Consider the following 23,783-nt stretch of genomic DNA (forward strand, 5'->3'; position numbering starts at 1 on the left):
CTCTTTATGCATCTGTCGCACTTACGCGTAGCTGTGAACGCAGGCTTTCTTGCAGCAGCGGTGCCAGGAGAGCTGATGGGCTACCGAAGTATGCTGGACACTATTGGCTCGCGTGTTCCATGGGCTGAACTGTTCAAGGACGCAGAAGCACTTGCACGCAACGGATTTCCAGTCTACGCCGACTTGGAACGCTCACTCAAGCAGAATGAAAAGGCCATCACTGCTGACGAGGCACTCTGGTAATTTTGATCTTATGCTTTTTTTTTCATTTGTTCCTGCAAGCTAGCCGGATAGGTCACTGTAACGGACCTTTTTCCACTTCCGCTATGCACACGCGCGGCCGCTAGCCCCAGCTGCATGCAAGCGGCACTGCAATCAACGCAGGGCTGGTGTTCGAAGCGAATGCGTGATCGCTTGCGTTATCCGCGACCATTTTCTCACCTTGAGGGACAGCACAATAATTTTACAGATGTTCTGGTCGACATTATTGGTTAATTTAGAAAAAATACATGGTCAAATCACAACAGAACACGCCATGTTTTCAATCAGCCATTGTGTGTTTCTTTCCGAGTAAGGCAAGCTTGCGTTCTGGTAACAATGTGACACCAGCGCTGTTAACATTCGGATCGCAGTTGCCGTGATGCGACTGATTCAGCACCCTCGACGAAGTTTTAAGCTACCGGTAATGTATATTGCATGGCTTTTACCATTGGCTGAAGCAGGCGTCACCGCATGCAGGTGGAAATAGCTGCATGGTTACATGGGGCCAAACAAAAAGAGCAATGTGGCCACTCAGCCCAGTGGAATCCATCGTACGAGACGAAAGCGACACACTCTCGTTGTCGCATCATATAGAACTCGCGAGCGTTCCTATTTTTTAGAGCGCAGCTCTTCGGCGCGCGTTCCTGCGTTGAGCGTCGACATCGTCGAGCGAACAGCGAAGGTGAAAAGCGCGAATGCAGAATGCAGTGAGCGGGGGATGAAAGGCGGCGATAGCGAGGAACGCGCGAGGAGGAAAGCAGAAGAGGAAGCTACAGTGGAAGCAGGTAGTCAAATGCTGAGAAAAAAACACTCACTTGAGAGAAACAATACCGCGAAAACTTGAGGGACATGGGCCCATTGCATGCTGCAGTCTTTCTCAGTTCCAAGAGGACAACAGCAACTAGTGCTTCAGCAAAAGAAAATGATTAATTAGTAATAAGTTACCTGGTTCCTGCTAAATATCAATACAATGTGATCTTCCTGCCAATATTCACTCCGATTTTGTAATACTACTGAATTAGCCGTAAAATACAGTCTATTATAATTGCATTAGCTTCTCTTGTATGTCCATTTTTTTTAACTGATACAACATTTACAGCTTTCTTACTGACACCAGGATCCTTGAATAATTTCTAACAGCTGACAGGAACCTCTTGACTGCCCAGATATCATTCAAAGCAAAACGTCTGGCTGCACCACAAGCAGTTGCGCCAAGGAAAGACACAGCCGAGCAGCCCGCCTAGAGAATTTTTTTTCACTCACTACAATGAACACGTGCATGCAAGAAAGAAAGTAACAATCGTGCATAGTGAGTCACTGCTGTTACCTTGAACGTTAAGTTCCCTATTCTAACCGGGGTGTCTACCAAGCTGGCATTTCCAAATTCCCTCAGTTCTCCAGGCTTTCCCTGAGTGCCTTTGCAAAATTTCCTGAATGACACAGAACTCTGTTCTATGTCAAGACGTGCAGACACCATGTCACTTTATGCTGTCATTCCCTGGTAAGCATGTTACAAAATTTAAAAAACTACCTAATCCAGTTTGAATAGTAAGCAGTAGCGTTTATTTCATTCAAAAAAGAAAACAGAAGGCAGCGGTTAGCAGAATGCACATCGAATAAAGTATCTTCGAAAAACATAGTAAAACAGATTTCAAATTCCGTCGGCCATTTTCAAATACGAATAAAAAAGCAGATACTTGCAGAAACAAATATTTTCCAATATCAGCTATTTCTATCAACTGACAGCGAGCTCAATGGTATGAGGCCCGGATTTTTCCACATGTGAAATTCTCTCTCAGCAGCTGGAAAGTCAGTTTCAACTGTCCTGACACATTCTCAGCCTACGCACAACCCCTCAGTGTTGCAGTTCAATGTTCTGAGGAGTTTATTTTGGTTTGTATTGTGATGCTTGCGCTGAACGCAGAAAAACGCGCATAGTAGGGTAACGGTTTAATGCGGGTTAAGGTTACATTTAACACACCGACTGATCACTCCAGCGGCAATGGCTTCACTGACTCGCCCATCGCGAGCAAACAGCCAAAACAAGCGAGGCTCCCGGAAACGAAAGCAGGACAAGGTAGGTGACGACGTCGGTGCGGCTACTTGCTGCGCAGGTCACGTTGCACCATCTGTAGCAGCCCACACCAACTGGGCCAAGCACCACCACGTCACTCACACTCCACCCCGTCCAGATGACCAATTCCCTTGGTCTAACTCGGCGTCCATACAGTCACTCAAGCACGAAGTCTCGCAAGTGACGGAGAAGGTGGCGCACACGCTGTTGGCGCTGAGGCTGTGTTTGGTGGATGGCAATTTCATCATCAGGGACTGTAGTGGAGGATGTTTCCCCTTCAAGGCTGGACGAAAAGTGTGCCACAGGAGATGACGGAGGCACATACAACTTAATTTGCGAAACATGCACAGTTCATTGCTGGTTAAGCAGGCGAGCTGTCATTCCTGACACACGCAAAGCCTTGAATGTGGATGCAGTCAACTGCTCAGTGAGACGGTAGAGCCCTCTGAAGCGCGGTGCCATTTTCTCGTGAGGCGCTGGGGCTTGACGTTTGATCCATACTAGGTCACCTACTGTGAAGCTATGAGAGCGATGGGTACTATCATAGTGGCGTTTGCGGGATACTTCAGCTGCTTCTGAATTGGCAGATGCCTCTGAACGTTGCGCAGTTACGTCGAGGACGCGCTCAACAAGGCCGGTTTGTTGGAGCGACCGTTGTTGCTGGAGAGGAACCTTACCCACGTAGCTAAGAGTAACTGGAATGGTGAAAAGCTGGTGCTAGAATTCACCGAAATCTTGACCTCAAAGGCTCCTTCATGGAGCTTTGCAGGCGATGATAAAGGTTCCAAAGCACATATTTTCCGTAATACTGTAAGTAATGTCCCATTGCTTTGTTCAACGACGTCATTCCCTTCAGGTCGGTAGGCTGTTGAAAAGTGCAGCTCAACGTTATGTAAATGCATGAACCGCTTGAACTCTGTCGAATCAAAGGGCAACCCATGGTCCCAGAGGCAGTGGTCAGGTGCACCATAGCAATCAAACACTTTATGCAAAGTCTGAATAACTTCGCGTGCCGAGGTTGATGGTACGGCTCCTGGAGCAATAAAGCCAGTCGCAAAATCTATCACGTTCACTATGTACCGTGATGAGTTGCTGGGAGGCATAGTTATTGGTCGATAGCAATGCTTGAGAATGGAACATCTGAAGTGGACATTTTGCCAAGAAAACCTTCACTTCTTGAGGTTGGACGGTTATACTGAGGGGCAGCCGTAGCGTAGACGTCTTGACCTCGAGCGTACCAGAATCTTGGAAGAACGCTAACATAATCCTAATTCATAAGAAAGGGGACGCAAAAGACTTGAAAAATTATAGACCGATCAGCTTACTGTCAGTTGCCTATAAACTGTTTACTTCATCATCATCATCATCAGCCTGGTTACGCCCACTGCAGGGCAAAGGCCTCTCCCATACTTCTCCAACAACCCCGGTCATGTACTAATTGTGGCCATGCCGTCCCTGCAAACTTCTTAATCTCATCCGCCCACCTAACTTCCTGCCGCCCCCTGCTACGCTTCCCTTCCCTTGGGATCCAGTCCGTAACCCTTAATGACCATCGGTTATCTTCCCTCCTCATTACATGTCCTGCCCATGCCCATTTCTTTTTCTTGATTTCAACTAAGATGTCATTAACTCGCGTTTGTTCCCTCACCCAATCTGCTCTTTTCTTATCCCTTAACGTTACACCTATCATTCTTCTTTCCATAGCTCGTTGTGTCGTCCTCAATTTGAGTAGAACCTTTTTCGTAAGCCTCCAGGTTTCTGCCCCGTAGGTGAGTACTGGTAAGACACAGCTATTATATACTTTTCTCTTGAGGGATAACGGCAACCTGCTGTTCATGATTTGGGAATGCCTGCCAAACGCACTCCAGCCCATTCTTATTCTTCTGATTATTTCCGTCTCATGATCCGGATCCGCCGTCACTACCTGCCCTAAGTAGATGTATTCCCTTGCGACTTCCAGTGTCTCGCTGCCTATTGTAAATTGCTGTTCTCTCCCGAGACTGTTAAGCATTACTTTAGTTTTCTGCATATTAATTTTTAGACCCACTCTTCTGCTTTGCCTCTCCAGGTGAGTGAGCATGCATTGCAATTGGTCCCCTGAGTTACTAAGCAAGGCAATATCATCAGCGAATCGCAAGTTACTAAGGTATTCTCCATTAGCTTTTATCCCCAATTCTTCCCAATCCAGGTCTCTGAATACCTCCTGTAAACACGCTGTGAATAGCATTGGAGATATCGTATCTCCCTGCCTGACGCCTTTCTTTACTTAGGTAAACTGTTAAAACTGTTTACTTAGGTAATCGCAAATAGAATCCGGAACACCTTAGACTACTGTCAAGCAAAGGACCAGGCTGGATTCCGTAAAGGCTACTCAACAATAGACCATATTCACACTATCAATCAGGTGATAGAGAAATGTGCGGCATATAACGAACCCTTATATATAGCTTTCAGTGAGTACGAGAAAGCGTTTGATTCTGTCGAAACCTCAACAGTCATGGAGGCATTACAGAATCAGGGTGTAGACGAGCCGTATGTAAAAATACTGAAAGATATCTATAGCGGCTCCACATCCACCGCAGTTCTCTATAAAGAAAGCAACCAAATCCCACTAAAGAAAGGCGTCACCCAGGGAGGTACGATCTCTCCGATGCTATTCACAGCGTGTTTACAGGAGGTATTCAGAGACCTGGATTGGGAAGAAATGGGGATGAAAGTTAATGGAGAATACCTTAGTAACTTGCGATTCGCTGGTGATATTGTCTTGCTTAGTAACTCAGCGGACATATTGCAATGCATGCTCACTGACCTGGAGAGGCAAAGCAGAAGAGTGGGTCTAAAAGTTAATCTGCAGAAAACTAAAGTAATGTTTAACAGTCTCGGAAGAGAAGAGCAGTTTACGATAGGTAGCGAGGCACTGGAATTGGTAAGAGAATACATCTACTTAGGGCAGGTAGTGACGGCGGATCCGGATCATGAGACGGAAATAATCGGAAGAATAAGAATGGGCTGCGCTGCGTTTGGCAGGCATTCTCAGATCATGAACAGCAGGTTGCGATTATCCCTCAAGAGAAAAGTGTATAATAGCTGTGTCTTACCAGTACTCACCTACGGGGCAAAAACCTGGAGGCTTACGAAAAGGGTTCTACTCAAATTTAGGACGACGCAACGAGCTATGGAAACAAGAATGATGAGTGTAACGTTAACGGATCAGAAAAGAGCTGATTGGGTGAGGGAACAAACGCGAGTTAATGACATCTTAGTCGAAATGAAGAAAAAGAAATGGGCATGGGCAGGACTTGTAATGAGGAGGGAAGATTACCGATGGTCATTAAGGGTTACGGACTGGATTCCAAGGGAAGGGAGGCGTAGCAGGGGGCGGCAGAAAGTTAGGTAGGCTGATGAGATTAAGAAGTTTGCAGGGACGACATGGCCACAATTAGTACATGGCCGGGGTTGTTGGAGAAGTATGGGAGAGGCCTTTGGCTCTGCAGTGGGCGTAACCAGGCTGATGATGATGACTGCTGGCAGCACTGGCAGGATGACACGTAGCTCTTGACTGCCTTTTCCATATCTGGCCACCAGTAGCGGTCTTGCACTTTGTGCAAAGTCCGCTTAACGTCGAAGTGACCTGCACCATCATGTAGTGCCTGGAGAATGGCGGGACGCAATGACGATGTCGCTACAACAGCACAGGTTCCTGAAGGTGTCCGATGGTATAGAACGTTGTCGATTAGGTTGAACTCAGCCGGGGCTTCTCCATTAGCAAGGCTTTGAAGAATCGCACTGCATTCCGGGTCTTTTTCTTGAGCGGTAACCAGCGCTTGAGCGGAGTGTGTGACTGCACACGAAAGTGTAAACAAATAGTCAGCTACAACATTCTGCCGTCCAGGCAATTGTCTGACAGAAGTCGAATTCAACCAAGACCATGAGCATGGACGTAAATCTGCGAGATGGTTTCACACACTTGGTCAAGCAAGCAACAGTCCATTGATCTATAACTAGGATGAACTTGATTCCAGTTAGATACTGACGTAATTTTACTGTTATTGCCCAATGTACTACGATGCCTTCCCACACGTTACTGTGAAGCTTGCGTTCGTCTAGTGTCAGGGATCGGCTATGCTATGCTATGCTATGCTATGCTAGTCCGGATATGTTTCATGTTCTCCGATTCCTGCAATGGCCGCCGTGAAAAATGGACATTGATGTTGAGAGCCTTCAAGTTTGTCAGGCATACTATGAAAGGGGAGTGGCTGTTGGGCATCAGGGATGGTGGACGGTGGTGCCCTGTTGCTACGCGAGGGACATGCCGACGCCAAATGCCCTAACTCTTTACACTTGGAACAGGTTGCTTGTGTGATGTCTTGGCCGCGCCGGAATGCTGGGGCCCCATACTGTGCAGAAATGGCTTCGTATCTTCGTTCCTGTTCTTCCTTGGGCAACTAGGAAATGCGTTGCCTTGGCTGTGCTGTTGTAGCTGTTGGCGGAGCTGGTGACTGGAAGTTATACTGATGACGTCCTGAATTGCCACTTTCAGATGAACGAGGGGGTGGCTTCTGTGGAAGCACCGGTTGCCTTACGCTTGCCCTGTCGTGCGCACGTTGACTGCACTTGTCTAGGCTTGTGCACGTGTACATGAAGGCACGCAGTGTCAACGGCCTATTAGCCGCGATGGCTGCAATGACATGTGCTTCTGGAAGACGTTGTAGTAGGTAATCAACCTTCTGGGCCTCGGTAAGGGTGGCGGGGCAGCTTTCAATCACACGCAGCTTTGCGTAAGCGTACTCTTGCAGGATCTCGCGTGGGCCCTGTCTGATTTTTATGACGCGTTGCTGCCATTCGATGAGGGTCAGCTCCAATGAAAATGTTTCCTTGAGGGCGGCGCTCCACGTTTCCCAGGTTGAATGGTGATTTCCAAAAGCGAGGTGCCAATTACGAGCTGTGCCTTTCAGTTTACTTGCGGCAATGAGACGGGTTGTGGCGTCGTCCCATGCGGCAAGCTGCTGTTCCCGGCGGACTTCATAGAGCCAGACATTAACATTTTGTGCGGGAGACTGATCAAAGTAAGTAATCGATGACGACAGGTCTGGCAGTACGGTAACTGTACTCTACTCGAGGGGCGTGGCAGCTGTTGAAACAGAAGTGCCAGACTTTCGAGCGTCGCGAGATCAGGGGTCAAACCTGAGTTGCCGGCGGTACCCGCCCTCTCCACGCTTGACCATGGCGTTGCCTCGCGACCTTGGTGAATGACGGCTTCGAGGCACTGAATGAGCTCTTCCTTAGAGCCGGTGTTCTCTAACTCGCGTCGGACCAATTCATCGCGGATAAGGTCGACTCCAAGCCACGACATGGTCGTCGAGTCAAGCTCCTCCCAAATAATTCCTGGCGTGATGCACCGCAAAGCGAGGCTGGGCGCACGGGAGACTAGGCGAGTGAGCGCTAAGCCACAGGTTATGCGCGAGATTCAATTTAGCTCCGGGCTAGTTGTGAACATTCACGGCGCTCTTCGCCTGACGGCCGTGCTTTTCTTCTGATGCGGAGTGAACACAGGCGAGCGGTAAAATGGCAGAAGTATCTTCAGGCGTGAGTCTTCGGCGGTGTGAGGGCGCGACTACAATGACGAATGCGGCTGAAGAGGCGTACTGACCGTCGTTCTTGCGCTGCCGTGGCTGAATGGCTTGGCAGAGGTTCAGGGTCGACTGTGCCAGATGTGAGGCTTGGACTGAACGCAGGAAGACTCGCATAGTAGGGTAACGGTTTAATGCGGTTAAGGTTACATTTAACACACCGACTTATCACTCCAGCTGCAATGGCTTGACTGGCTCGCCCATCGCGGGCAAACAGCAAAAACAAGCGAGGCTCCCGGAAACGGAAGCAGGCCAAGGTAGGTGACGATGTCAGTGCGGCTACTTGCTGCGCAGGTCACGTTGCGCCATCTGTAGCAGCCCACACCAAACTGGCACCATCACGTCACTCACAGTATGAGAGAGACCTGAATCTCGGCGTCAGCCAACACTTCGTTTTTTCAGCTGAATGTCCTTCAAAGAAGCGGCGGCACAATTCTTTTCCCGTTCATTCCTCAATGCATCGGTCCTTTCTCTTCTCGTCCTCTTTCTGCCGTGCGTTCGCCCCACGGACCATGTGAAGCATACTCTTGGGCAGTTGTAAATTCAACGTCCGATTTCTCGGACTCACTAGGGCCCGCGAAAACATGCGAAAATCGGGCAGTCCGAAAAAGCGAATGCATGCGTTTTTATGTCCTCAAGGGCTCAAATCGCCACAGGCACGTCCTAAAAAGCTCCCAAGGCCTGCCAGTTCACTAATTTCACATAACGATGCTCGTTCTATGACAGGAGACGGTGAGTGCACGCGTAGCACCCACACTTGTTAAGCTTCTGGGTGTAACATTTCTGTATTGCGGCGCAGCTTACTTTCAGAAACTGGCATAATGGAACGCGCTGTGCTTTCCGAGCTTCGAAGACATTGGTGAGGATTACAAAGGCAGAGTTTGCGCCATTGCTAACAACGGCGAATCGCTAACAGTAGCGAACGTCGAAGTAGCTAGGTCTGGCGTACCCGCGGTGGTGGCTACGGCTGCCAGTGGATCGGCGCGGGAGAGTGCCGGTTTGAGGTGGCGAGATAATGTACATGGCGGCGGTAGTGGCTCTGATTAATACCGTTCACGACAGCGATCACGGCAAAGAGACCCGAAAATTAGACGACGGAGGGTTCTTGCATCCGAAATTGCATACGTTCATCTGCATTGACTCTATGGAGTACGTTGTGGTGTCCCGAAAACATCCGAATTATCGGGAATGTCCCAAAAATCGGACGTCCGGAAAATCGGTCGTTCACTGAACACTGCCAACTCCTCCAGCCGGCGACATGGCGTCAAGAGACTATTTGTTATGGTTCCTCTCTGTTAATCGAGCCAGCATTAGCTCAACTTCTGTCCCCTTTCCATAAAATGACGGCAAATTTTCCCTGATAGAAGCACAAATTCCCAGAGTCTTTCCTGAGTACTTCCAGTCTAGTCGAAATCCCAGAGAATTCCCAGTTTTTCCGGTTGGTAGACTCCCTGTAGTTCTTGCCGTATCGAATACAGTATGATCGAAAGCAGCCTGTACAAGCATCAATAAAAGTGCGCAACTGAATGCAGTTTTATTCTATGCTTCTAACGCCAATGAGCAAGAGGTTATCAGTGTCACTCGGGAAATCGCGATTGAGCCGATCGCGCTACAATTGAAATCAATCTGAATGATAGGCGATCCCTTTCCCCATTCATGTGTCATTTTCGCCTTAAGACGCTGGTTACTGACCTTTTAAAACAATATTTCTGTTTGCGACGCCGGCTTACCACACATCGTTTTAACACCTACTTTATGCAAACTAAATAAACTTTACCTAATAAGTCTTACCTCATGACCAAGTTTCGAGCACGCGTAGACTGTTGAGAAACCATTGAGAGCAGGCTATTGTGTGTCCAAGCGCATACGTGCATCCGAACACAGGACAAGTTCTTCGATGCCGAAGACGAAGTGAAACATATTCAGTACAAATATCCCCGCCATGACAAGCACACAAGCGTACGCTACACATCGACGAATTCGCAACTTTGCCAATTCGAACGTACCGAGACTCAAGCAGCGTAACCATCTGTCGCTTCTGTTCTTCGCTCACGATGCGTCAATCACTGTTCCTTAGGGCCTTATTCGACTCTTGAGTACAAATCAATGCGCACTTACGGTAAACGAGCAATCTTTACAACATGAAACTATAAATACCGGCGTAAGAAAGGTAAGAAACTAAGTTGCAATAAACCAACCAGCCAAGCAAGCAGCCCTTCTGCAGTAAGAAACTGAATTCGTTACGCATTCTTTTACATGGTAGACAAACATGCAAGCCCTTTTGTGGTGTTCTAATCAAACAAGGGCATTGCAATATCAGTAGAATGAGTAAAAGAGTAATAAGAAATACGATTTTCATTTTGCCCTTTGAAATAATAAAATACAAAAACAAAAAAATCTGGGGTCCGTTCAGAGGAGTTCTAATAACTGATCACGGCATAAAAGAAAAAGGGAAAAGCAGGAAGTACGCTAGAAAAATCAGTGTAGGAAAAGCAAAAAGAAAATAATAATAATAATAATAAAATAATAATATTGTTGCCAAATAAGAATGAAATAAAAACACGCACAAGGTGCAGTAACGTCGATAGGTCCGCTCCCCCAGTTGAAAAGTGGGCATTCCTTGAGCCTCACTTACGCATTCAGTTTGCATATGCGGTGATAGAGCGAGTATTTATTTATTCATTTATTTGTTTATTACAAATAGATACAGCGCCCGAGTTGAGCATTATCGTAGGGGGTTAATTACAAACATAAAGGTCCACTTCAAATCAAGTCAAATCAAGTTTCTTTCAACATACAACTGATGCTAAGGACCGTGGACAAAAGCCTGAAGGCTTGACGTGGTCCATGACCCCGTTTTACAGCCAGCAACAAATGCAACAAAGGATTAGCACGGTTAAATACTATTGTAATTGGAAAAATAGGATTTCCGCACTAATAACTGCGAAACATTAATCATGATAACTATGAGCAAGCATTACAAAAAAGTAAAGCGCACATGATGAGTAATCCTCATAAATACAGCTAGTCATGAAATACATCAGAAACTACACAAGAGATAATAAAACTAATGCAGCACTATGTACATCGCTATTACGACACAATATGTAAAAATATTTCATACAGTAAGATATACAGAAGCATTCGATTCGCACAATCTAAAAAAAAACTAAACATGATTAAACAAGAATTGAACCTGTTCAAAGAACATTCATACGTCTATATAAATATTTGCATCTAGATATATGTTTATCCTAGAACAGAAATAGGCATTACTTTATGTTTGCCTTGTTTGAATGGTAGGGTGGTGAAAAACCTAGCATTTGATAAGTATAATTTGTTCTAGGCCTTGGTAGTTTCCATATTTGAGAACTCCTTGTACTGACCGCCATATGATTTGCTAATAAGTTGGAAATACGTTTTACGGTGTCGTTGTTTCTTATAATACTGGTCATATAATTTCGTAGTAACATATTTTCATAAATGTTAGGCATTGACAGCAAATTGAGCTTTTCAAATAGAGGACTAGTATGTGCTAAGTAAGGGACATCGAGTATACAACGTACAGCCTTTTTCTGTATTCTATTCAGTACATTGATATTAGACAGCGTTGTAGTGCCCCAGACAAGATAGAAATAGTTTGTATTTGGCAATTAGAGTGATTTGTACAAAATAAGTTTAATACTTTCTGGAAGAAAAAAAACGCAACTTGCATAGTATTCCAGTCACTCGAGAGAGCTTATCAATTACCATTTCCAGGTGAGCATTCCACGACAAATGTTGCTCAAATATAACTCCAAGACACTTAATAGAAGGAACAATAGGCACAATGGAGTTGTTAAGCTGTAAAAGGGTACTACTGTCAATATTTCAATTTTTCTGCCTAAAAATTACAGCCTTCGTTTTCTTAACATTTATTGTTAACGAGTTCGCGAAACTCCAAGATGATAATTTTGACAGCACCTCGTTGGCTTTCATTATGATATCTTCAGCATTTTTTTCCGTTACAAGAATTGTAATGTCATCTGCATATGCAATAAATTTTACGTCTTTGTCAATAGTCACTAGATCAATCATATAGATACAAAAAAACAAGGGGCCCAAAATGCTGCCCTGTGGTACCCCGGCGATAAGTGGTTTCAAATCGGACGCGTAACTGTTTATAACTACGTGTTGCTTGCGGTGTTGGAGATATGATTCTATGATTCTATTGACCTCAAAAAGAAAACACCTCGAAAACCATAATAGTTAAATTTTTCTAGTAGGGTAGCATGATTTATGCAGTCGAACGCCTTTGAGTAGTTGACAAAAATACCCAATGTACGTAGCTGACGTTCGAAAGAATCTAATATAATTTGCTTTTGTGTTAGTAGGGCAGTTTCAGTAGATTGACCTCTCGTAAGTCCAAATTGCATGTTTGTTATTAATTTATGCTTAGTTGTAAAGGATGTAATGCGGCTGTGAATTAGTTTTTCCGGAGGTTTCGAAAAAGATCTGCAAGACGGATATAGGGCTATAGTTATTTGAATCGTTTTTATCGCCGCCTTTGTGTAACGCTATAATTTTAGCAACCTGGAGGCGTTTTGGAAAAGTACCATCAAATAAAACAAGGTTATAAATGTGTGCCAACGCCGGAGTGATTGCATCTAGTGCGAACTTAGCTGGCCCAATTTCAAAACCATCGGCATCGCAACATTTACTATTTCTGATAGATAAGAAAGTGTCGATTACTTCCCTATCTGTCGTAGGAGTCAAAAATGCAGATTGGCTGGTCCTTGTAGTTAGATATTGCGAACAATTTGGATCGTGAGAACTCTTTGCTAAATTGGTAAAATACTTGTTGAAAGATTGGGCTGGTTCCTTTTACAATATCGCATTGCCATTAATTGTAATTTCTCTAATAGTCTTATTAGAACTGCTTCGCCCAAGAACTGTGTTAATATACGCTTCCAAACAGTATCTGTCTTTTTCATAACGTCAACATTAAAAAAATCTTGTGAGTACATCCTTTTCTCGCCACGCAGCAGACTGTTTACTTTATTCCTTTGAACCCTAAATTGACGCAAGGTTTCTTCAGACCGCGTTGAAATAAAGTTATGAAATAAGATATTTTTGCGTGTATTTCTTTTAAACACTGTTTCGTAACCCATGGCTTTCTACATTTACGCGCAGGTTTCAATACCTTGTACCTGAAACATTTCTCGTAAGCAGATTTAAACTTTTCATAAAAATACTCGTAAGCTGTCTCGGGGTCTGTAATAAGCAGTAGAAGTGACCAGTCAACGAGCAATATTTCATTGCGAAAATTGTTTAAAATACGTGCATTAATGTCCCGTACAGTCAAAGGAATGTCGATCGTGGTTCCAATAGATGTGTTATGTTTAAAAAACGAAAAAGTTGGGAGGTGATCGCTGATGTTAGTGCCTACAACACCGGATGAGAGATTTGTATCGTCAATGTTTGTTATGAAGACGTGTATTACCGTACTTGAGTCAGCTGAAATATGAGTGGGAGATTTTACTACATTTGCAAAACCATTAGATTCAAGTCACCTATAACATTCATCACGCGGTTTAGAAGTCTTCAACAAGCCAATGTTTATATACCCTGCCATAATGATCTTGAAAGCATTATCGTTAATGCAGCTTAGGTACTCATCTATAAACGACAGAGAGCTTGATATTTTTGTACCTGGAGGTCTCTATACAACACAATATACATTATCATTACATTTAATTGAAAGCACTTCATAATCAATAGTAACAAAGGAAAACTACTCAATCAGTTGGCACTGCAGCGTGTTCTTTACCATCAACATAACACCTCCTCCTCTTCGACAGGGTCGATTTACAAAGAATGATTTATAACCGGGCAACCTAAGCACATCTATTTCATTTTTATACCAGGTTTCACTTATCATGAGCACATCTGGGATGAAACCAAACGAGGCAGTAAACGCAACAATTTGGTCTTCCTTATTTCTGGCTGATTGTGCGTTAATGTGAATGAAAGATAATGAATTCTTGTTTTAGAGCGCAGCTCTTTGGCGTCCGTTCCTGGGTTTCGCGTCGTCGTCGGCCTCGTAACCAGCTCCGCCCCCCTTTCATCCCCCCAGCGCTAGCAGCGACCGACTGATACCGCTGGATGCCGCTGACGCCGCTAGAGAGTCAAGATAACGTGACTGCATAGAACACCGTCGCCGCCATGCAGAAAGAGGAGGAAAGGGTCCCCCCCCTGTTCTTGGGTGGCGGATAGGGTGCTCTTCAGTTGCCGACGCGCCGGTTATTCGTTGTCCCTGAAACCAACTCCGCAGCTGGGGTTGACTCACTATCGGCGTCAGCGGCATCAGTCAGTCGCTGCTATCTCTTCCCTCCTCCCTTTATCGTGTTGTCCGCTTGCTGCGCGCGCTTCTGCCCCCATCGTTTGCCGCTGGGTGTACACGCCGCCCCCCTCCCCCCTCTTCCTGCGAGTCTCCGGTTGTCAAAGCGCCGGCTCGAACTTAATTCCTTGCTTCGCTCCTCCTCCAATGCAACCCCTGTGCGGTGGCAATCAGAGAGCCACATCGGTGGCGGCGGATCTGTATATGTGCACCGCCCGAGCCGAAATTGCCGCTCCCGTTCGCCCTGTGCGGTGGCAATCAGAGAGCCAGATCGGTGGCGGCTTGACATAAAGACAAACAGCAATTTCCTAACACTTATGCGGGAGAACATCCCGTTCCTCTCGCTCGTAACGCGTCCCACGGCTGTGACAACCTCGCGAGGCACTTGTATAGATCTCGTCTTTGAGAATCAAGCATTGGTGTACCAAGTCGAACATATATCAGTCTATTTCTCCGACCACAAAGCTTCCTTCATGACTGTCAAGAACTGTTAGTGGAGTCTTTGTTAAAGGAATACGTGTGAAAAATAAAAAAAATTCTGTGATAGTGCATGCATGTGTTGCTCGATTTCTTTGCCTCAATCTATCGAAAAGGTGAAACAGCTTATTTGCTGCGCTCAAATTTCGCATTAGGAAGTAACGTAATCGTCGGTAATTTTTTTTGTATATAAGTTACCTGCTTCGCAAGGCGAGAGAAAAGTAGGAGAAGGGGTGTTTGTAGGTATGATGTCGTCGAAAGAAAACATCCTTTTACTAGTCGATGTTATCAAGATCCGAGATGCAAGCAATACGCATTACTTGGGAACACTCAGTTTTTCTGTGAAAACATTTCCGTCCCTTGTCCACGCAAAACGCCAATTTTTGTCTGTCGTTGTCGCGATTATCATGCCCAGCAGCTTCTTTAATTCGAAACATACATACTCGTTCATATATACAGGGGCAGACTGTGCGAAACCAATATCAGCCGTTGAAAATCTTTTCTTGCATTTTCTAAAACTGCATCGCGTTTCGATCAGTTGTAAAACTGTGCAAGAATGTTTGGCTGCGATGACCCTTTTGTTGGAATCCTGTGGCATACTTCAGCATCGCCCTGCATAATTGATTTACCGACAGCATCGCCAATGTTTTGCAAACTTTTCGGGAGATTTTCATCATGCGAAACTGGAATACCTTTGATTTCTAGGTTTTTCTTTCGTGAGTGCTGTTCTAGTTGTACCATTCTTGGTTCATTCGCTTGCACCTGCTCTTTAAGGAGTGCACACTCAGACAGAAGACAAGCATACTCAGCCTTAATACCTGCGTTTTCCTTTGGATGGCTATCATGCTAACTTTCATTTCTTCGAAACATTGGTTAATCAGTTTCATGCTAGCTTTTACTTCTCTGTTTTCCTTTCTCAATTCTAGTTCCAGAGAAGCGCGCATGTCACGAATTTCCTGCTTCATTTCTTTCAACATTTTTAACATTTCAGGATCAGGTGTCATGCTTGGAATTAGAGAACAGGGTGAAAGAAACAAGAACAACAAGTCAAGGTATGGCAGCGGCAACAGCAATATTTACAGAAGTCATAAAAAGTAGACACTTGTGCTATTTCTAACCTGTAAGGAACGAAATACGACACGCATGCGTAAGCCGTGTGTCTCCAATGCTGCCGCCGCTGCCAGTGAAGCTTCAAGGCGCCAGCATCCCCTTTTATCCCGAGCTGCTCGTAGTGAGCGTCATGGCTGCTGTTGATCGTAGATTACAATGTCCGGTGGGAAGGTGTGCGCAGTCACGCGGTTTCGCGCGACTGCGCACATCTTCGGGAACAATGGCGTCATATCATTTGTAGGATTAAAAATACAATTATCGTAATTAGTAAAGAAAGACAACACATCCAATACTGACAACATCCGATTATAACATTTGTTACACAATGCATAAAACAGCACACTGGAAATATTGTCCAAAACAGGTTCACGTAAAGTTCTGTATTGCAGTATTTCCTTGCTCTAACATATGACTAACGAGAGGTTTTGTGTGGGTTCAGTTAGGACCTGCGTGATTGTTCTAGACTTGTGGATAAAATATGGTTATCTTTGCTCCCGTCCACGAGAAGAGCAGAACTCATACTGGAGCAGGGTGACAGGTATTTTGTCCCGTGAATTCTCTGGCAGACTGAGATATTTTGAAACTGGAAGGTGTGGTAGTGCGCCGCCGGTGAACTCTGCGGTTATCTAGACGAAGTCTCAAGGCGGTCCCAGTCTGTACTATATACTGTTGGTCGCAGACGTTACAATGAACAATGTAGACCATAGTGCTACTGTCACAATTGTGAGGTTCCTCAATTTTGAATTTAAAGTCAGAGGAAGTAGCCTTAGCAATGCAGTTGGATTCAAATTATTCCTGACATCGCTGCATTGTTTACCGCAAGGTTTGCAGCCTGAATCCATGTTTTGAACCGCAGTTGTCTTACGTTCTTAGAGGATATCTCTTAGGTTCCTTCCCCGGCGGTAGACAACTCAGGGTGACTGTGAAAATTCATGACAAACATGCGCTCTTCTAAATAATATTAAAATGTTTGGCTAGGATGTTGTTGAAGTGCCGCCATGTAAACGACTAAGTGAGGACAAGGTTGATTTGATTTTTAGGATCGCACTGCTTTGAGCCCGTCAAAATTTTATTTCTCTCTAATGTATGTGCTCTGTTTATAGCATCATTAACAACTATTTCCGGGTAGCCCTTCGCCACCAGGGCCGTTATGAGTTTCTTTGCGTGACTTTCGAAAATCTGTCTTGTCAGAGCAGATGTGGCGGTATAGGTGAGCTTGAGAATACGGGATGATTTTCTTCCGTTGTTGTGGATGGCTATTTTTGAAATGAAGGTGGTCTGTTGGCTTTTTGTATCAGGTAGTCAATATACGTCCTTCATGATTTCTACAATTAACCCATGGCCCTCAGTCGCCAGCAGCTACGGTGCATCTGACCAAGGTGGCGGTGAGACCTCTAACGCAGCAGAGGGTGCTAAGAATGTCTAGACCCAGACAGGCCGCCAATGGAAACTGACCCTGTGAACCTTTATCTCCCGAACTTGGTGGATTGAGGCTAGCTTAAGAGGACTCCTTGAGGAACCATGAGGCATTGTTTAGCATATTGTCACGTGTTGGTGACGTTGAAGAACACAGTAGCAATACTGTGAAAGGCAAAACTGACTTTTATTGGGCGAACCTGTGCCCACAAAAACAAGCTACACTTACAGCACAACGGTAGCGGCGAACAGGGTCGGCGATCGTCGAAAATCTAATGAGCGGTTCAAGCGCGTAGGCTTTCATACATCAGTCGTCGAATGTTCCAGAGTAATCGCCGGGACCTGCGTGCCTTCCACAAAGTTCTACATTATTCGCGTCGCGCACACATGCAATCAGATTACACAACGTTCAGTCACAGACAGTGGGTGGAACTATCGATAACATTCCAGAAACTTCCGATACATGCAGGCGCGTCCTGCGCTGCACGATAACATTTGTTAGGCGGGGAAACGTGTCGCCCGATAAAGACAAGTACACGTGTCAATATCATCAGGCTTAGGGAGGTAGAACTCCAGAAGCTTATACAGTGCTGGCTAACGGCCATGTCCTCTGCTATAAAGGTCGCCCAGATAACCAATACGGGGTTGGATTCCAAATCCATAAGGACATAGCGGGCAACATTGATGAATTCGACAGCATTAGTCAGATGGTGGCACTACTCGTAATCAAACTTAACAAGCGCTACAGATTAAATGTTTTATAAGCCTACGTACGATCCAGCATCCACACACGATGAGGATGAAGTAGATCAGTTTTATGAAGATGCTGAATTAGCAACGAGAAAAGTGCAAACCCACAATATTGTAGTAATGGGCGACATTAATTCAAAAGTGGGGGAAAAGCAGGCTTATGAACAAGCAATTGGCAGCAACGGCGTGGGTTCTAGGAATGCTACATGAGAGATGCTGTTAGAATTCGCAAAAGGAGTAAGCTTCGAATAACGAGCACCTTCTTCAGGAAGCGTAGCGACAGAATGTGGACCTGGAAAAGCCCTAATGGTGAAAGAAGAAATGAAATTGATTTCATACTTTCTGCCGATACGAGCATAGTGCAGGATGTAGAAGTGTTAGGTAGGGTATAGTGCAGTGACCATATGATAGCAAGTAGGATTTACCTCAATTTGGAGAAAGAGTAAAATTGGTCAAGTAGAAACCGTCCCACCCACATGCAGTAAGAGTACGAGCAGGTAAATTCAGGCTGGTACTTGCAAACAAATACGCAGCCTTAGAACAGAGAAGTGAAGGTGACATAGATGTAATTCATGAAACCCTAACTATGCTAACTTCAGAGGCAGCAACTGAAGTGGGAGGCCAGGCACCAAGGCAATCAGTAGGCAAGCTCTCCCTAGTAACAAATGTCCTAATAAAGAAGCGACAAAGAATAAAGGTGCCCCAATCAAGAGATAAGATGGAATTCGAGGAACTTTCAAAACCCGTCAAAACGGCGAAAGATGGAATATTCCAAACTATAACTACAGAAAGACTGAGGAAGCCGTAAAAATGGACGCAGCCTCACATCAGTGGGTAGAAAACGGCATAGGACAAGCAAAGATGTATGCACTGAAAGATGAGCGGGGTAATATCATCAGCAATCTCGAAGGTATAGTAAAAGCAGTGGAAGAATTCTATACTGACATGTGCAGCACCTGGATGAGTCACGATACCTCCATTCGAAGCAGTAATAAACAACAGTTTGCAGAGACTCCTGCCATATATAGCGATGAGGTCAGAAGCGCCTTGCAAGGCATGAAACGGGAGAAAGCGGCAGGAGAATATGGAATGACAGTTGAGTTAATCAAAAATAGTGGAGACAGAATGCTTGAAGAACTAGCGGCCCTTTATACGAACTGCCTTTCGACTTCAAGGGTCGCAGAGAACTGCAAGAATTCCCAACAGTATACTAATCCCAAAAAAGGGAGACGTTAAAGAATTGAAAATTATAGGCCCATTGGTTTACTTCCATTATTATTTAAAATATGCACCAAGATAAACTACAATAAAATAAGGGCAACACTGCATATTCAGCTTTAGTCGACACGGACCAACTAGCGCCCCAAGCGGCCCCGGCACGAAGCTAGCGCGTTTTCAATGGAACGACCGGGTTTTTCGCGAATAACAAGAGCTGCTGGTCGATTATCGAAAAAGGCAGGTGAGAGACGGGTTCTGGAAGACAATTCACACGAGCCAAATGTAGTGATCACGCTATGGCACGTAAGAATTTTGTTCCCACAGTGGTTGAAGATTTAGCAATGAAAGCCTATGGAAACGACGAAAATTTGTACTCCATTTTCGAGGCGAGAACGGTACCTGTAATTAAACTGCGGCGTCTATCGTAATACCGAGTGCAGCGTATGTAGTCTGGAGACTCAGCTTTCGATTGATGCATGTCTCGACTCTTCGCACATGGCATAACACTGTTCCCAAAAGCGTTTTTTGTAAAACTGCCGTAAAATTTCACGTGGTACCTACAAAATGGCATGAGCGCACCGTTGCACGGAGCCTCGGAAGCCATGGTCGAGTGGTAGAATCTTGGGCACCTTTGGTACCGCGTTGCAGTGGCCGCGGTTCGATTCCTGCTTCGCACTTTCTTTAAAGCCGCATAGGACCTAGTTTTGTAGTCTCTCACTAGATGGCAGAAACACAAAACCCAACATTTGCTTTCGGTTCTGGCTTTCAGCGGCGCATTTCTTAAAAGCCGCATAGAACTTAGTTTTATAGTCTCCCACCAGACGGCAGAAACACAAAACTTAAGATTTGCTTTCGGTTCTGGTTTTCCAGTGGTTCTCTTGAAATATTAGGTTTCATATTTTTCCTTCCTAAAACATAGCAGTGTCGTGTTCATTTGTTAGGTCATCGCATTTATGAAGGTTTTATTCATTGGACATCATAACTGGAAGCTTGCGCATAGCTTTGTGTTATGCAAAAAAAAAACTTTCGTGCTTTGTAGCGGGGAACCTGGGAGAACAATATGGCTATTCTTATTACGTTCTTCTGGAAGGTCCGTTTTCTTCGACTTTCGCCTGTCCTTAATGGCACATACTCCGAACGAATCAGGTCCACCTGGGCCACAATGCCACCCGGTGGCCAGTGCCATTCCTATGCAACATTCATGCGGAACAAAGGGTCTGCTAAGCTGAGTCGCTGCCCAAACGTTAATTACTTCTAAATATTCATCTAAATATGAAATGCACCAACTAGGAGAAGATGTGCAGTGGGTGGATTAATAGCTACTGTTAATGTGTTCCCTACAACCAAGTGGTATGAATCCGTAGGTGTGGCCGTAAAAAAACCATATGAATAAATGTCCCGTGCTGTGTCTCCCCGGTCGCTCTACAGAGAAGCTAGCTTGGCTAGCCGTCAGTATTTAGGATCAACATATGGCGTCACTCATTCGGTGCAGTTCCTTTCAATGCGCCCCATTCTTTGGCGAGTACCCCAGCAATTTGGTATCAAAATCGTGCAAAATCGTGTCTATAATGCCAAAAAACTTAACGCATCTCCCATAGGAATATATAGGTCTTTATAGAAAGACCGATATATTCCTATATCACCCCCGAAGCTGAATCGGGGGTGATATGGGGTTGGGCTAACCAAAATGTGGGAGTGGCTTGCGGTAGACCATCCTAAATTTCAGGTGATAGAGGGGTGGGCCAGGCTGTTTGGAGCTGATATGGGGGTGGGCCAACTTAAATTTCGGGATGATATGGGGGTGGGCCAACCTAAATTTGGAGGTGACATGGGGACGAGCAGGTTGACATGGGAACCACGGGGGGATGTGCGGCTGGGCCAATCTCAATTGGGGGGTGAAACGTTACGTAGGAAGACACCGACGAAAAGCTATTTACAAGTATATTTACAAGGCAATACGCTGCGCTTGGCCAAGAGGCAACAGCCCGCGCTAGCTTCTAATCGTCGTCGTCGTCGTCTTCACACTGCTCGCCTTTCGTGATCGCACATATTGTGCCGTAGCAATATATGGGTGGACTAACCTTAATTGGTGGGTGATTTGCGGTGTGCCATCCTAAATTTGAGGTGATCGAGGGGTGGACCAGCGTTAGTTTGGGGCGGATATGGGGGTTGTGCCAACCTCGATTTGCTGGTGGTATTGGAGTGGGCCAACGTAAATTTGGTGGTATTGTGGAGGCGGGCCAATCTGTATTGGGGGGTGATATGGGGTTGGTCGTACCTAAATGTGGGGGTAATCTCGGGGTTGGCCAATCTGAATTTGGGGGCGATATGGGGGAGGGCCAACCTAAATTTTGGAGTGCGTCGACTCGACATTTGGAGGACGATTTATGGAAATTCGTGCGTGGACCAACTTCAGAATTAGGGGTGGCCCAATTGAAATTGGGCATCGGGCGAACTTGAAGTTTAAAGCTGGGCGAAAAGAAAATCGGGCGTGACCAAGTTGAAATTTGGGGGTGGGCCAATTTAAATTTTAGGGTGTGCCAACTTGATATATGAGGGTGGGCCTACTTAATGTTTGGGGTGGACCAATTGAAATTTCGGGGCCTGTTTACGAATAGTTAGACAACACCAGTGGTGTTTCTGCATATTTTTCATCATCGCAAAGTATGTATAGTAATAATTGTTACCCAATACTCCTCAAGGTGAGCTACCACTCGAGCCTTCCCAGCCCACTCAGCTAATAATGTCACAGGAGCGCTCTCATCGTGATGACTGCGACGTTCAATGTGGAGATCCACAAGAACAAATCGCCGACCAAGCAGTCCATTTTCAGCCCAATGTCATCGCTAACACTACTCCCTCTTGCTAGACGCAACACAAGCTTACAAGGATCATATTTCTACTTTAAATCGCACGCTAGTCGACACGTTCTCAGTGCGCCATTTCGTCAGTCATCTGGACAGGAATCTTACTGGATATTTTACTGTTATGTTGCGTCATTTTTCACGAAAGCCTTCTCCCGCAAAGAGAATACATTTTTTTGAGATTGACGAGGCAAGCTAGTATATAACTCATACGAAGCAAATTTATAAAGGGTCATAGTGATTTTTCAAAAAAATATGTATAAGTAAATAAGATTTCAGATGGTGTTATTTTGACCGGGCATGACAACGATTTATTCCCGCCTGTCACAGTGCTTTGACCGAAAACCTAATCATTTTGCTCAAACGTGTCGCCCTAATACCACATGTGCTGAATGTACAAAAGTGTGGTGCGTGGTCACAGCTTCATAGCCAGTCTATTTTCTGTACTGGTGTTGATATTGTACTAACGTGGAGTTTTCCTCTTCATAAGAGCACAAAAAGAAAAAAAATATTACAGATAGTATCTAAACGCAAAGTACATTGGAAGATCTGAAACCAGCAATTATTTTTAATTTGTGGTTTCGTCTTCTCCGCTGGTAGATCGCTGTCCGATTACTTCAACGAATTTCGTTTGTGTCCAGCTACAGCAAAAACAAAGATACCACCATTTCATTACCAGGACCTGTATGCCCTCCACACACACAAGAAGGACACCAGATAATTGACCCTATCAGTTTATAAACTTATATTGTTTTGCTAATTTCAGTGTAGCGTGGTGTCAGTGAACGGAGTATTTTCTTAGTATCAGTCCAGTGTTAGCAGTGAGAAGCTGTTCGGTCTACCATCCCCATGAGGGCATCCTGGCCATTGTAGCACGTTACTCTAGGACAAGTGCTAAAAGCTTGGTGCGCTTTGTCCTTTCCGCAGGTCGTCCATCCATTCTGTTATTATGACCATCAACGTTGTCTCCGTCAGGCCCCCCTCTTCATTTTAGCTTCACCATCGCGAAAGTCGTCAGAGAAAGAAAGCTTTCTTCACAATCAGCCCCAGCGGCATTCCACCACTCGTTAACTGCTGCAATTTGCATTCAGTGGCTGGGCATGCTAACTACATCCTTAGTTTCACAATGGCTAGAGCGCGCAGAAAAAGTAGAGCTTTGGTCGCTATCAATATCACAAACCCATGCGAATGCAGATATAAGTACGTGCAGGGGCTGGGCATGCTAACTTCTGCGCTACCACCTGCCACCGCCACCTCAGATTTTCTACGCATACTTGCTCCTTGTTTACATCGCAGACGCATACAGGACAAACGCGGATAAGTAATTGGATTCGATTGGGAAAAGGTTTATTGAGCCTGCAGTAAAGCGCGAAGGCGCGCTTCGGACATTGCCTACGTCGTCATCGTGGCGGGTGCTCTGCAAGGACCCCGCTCGCCGTTGCCGGCTCCTGCCTAGCCAACGCCTCGATGACCTGCTGGACGTCCTGCAGTTGTTTTATTTGGTCGTCGCCCCGCGTTGCTTCCTCAAGCTGCGGCGGTATACGCCCTGAGTTAGCTTCGCTTGGATGTTTGGAGCCGTCCCATAACATCTGCTCGACTGTGGC

The 23,783-nt window shown here is 45.4% G+C and overlaps 1 protein-coding gene across 1 annotated transcript in view; it reads left to right on the forward strand.

Annotated features, from left to right (window-relative positions):
* The window catches only part of LOC142559411 (glutathione hydrolase 1 proenzyme-like), a 124,433-nt gene that overhangs the window by 13,002 nt on the left and 87,648 nt on the right, over window positions 1-23,783 (forward strand). Inside the window, exon 2 of the mRNA XM_075671009.1 lies at window positions 32-239. Within this exon, the coding sequence (XP_075527124.1) occupies window positions 32-239 (208 nt within the window). The remainder of the gene's footprint in view (window positions 1-31; window positions 240-23,783) is intronic.

The sequence above is a fragment of the Dermacentor variabilis genome, chromosome 10, assembly GCF_050947875.1.
Source record: "Dermacentor variabilis isolate Ectoservices chromosome 10, ASM5094787v1, whole genome shotgun sequence".
Lineage (NCBI taxonomy): Eukaryota > Metazoa > Arthropoda > Arachnida > Ixodida > Ixodidae > Dermacentor > Dermacentor variabilis.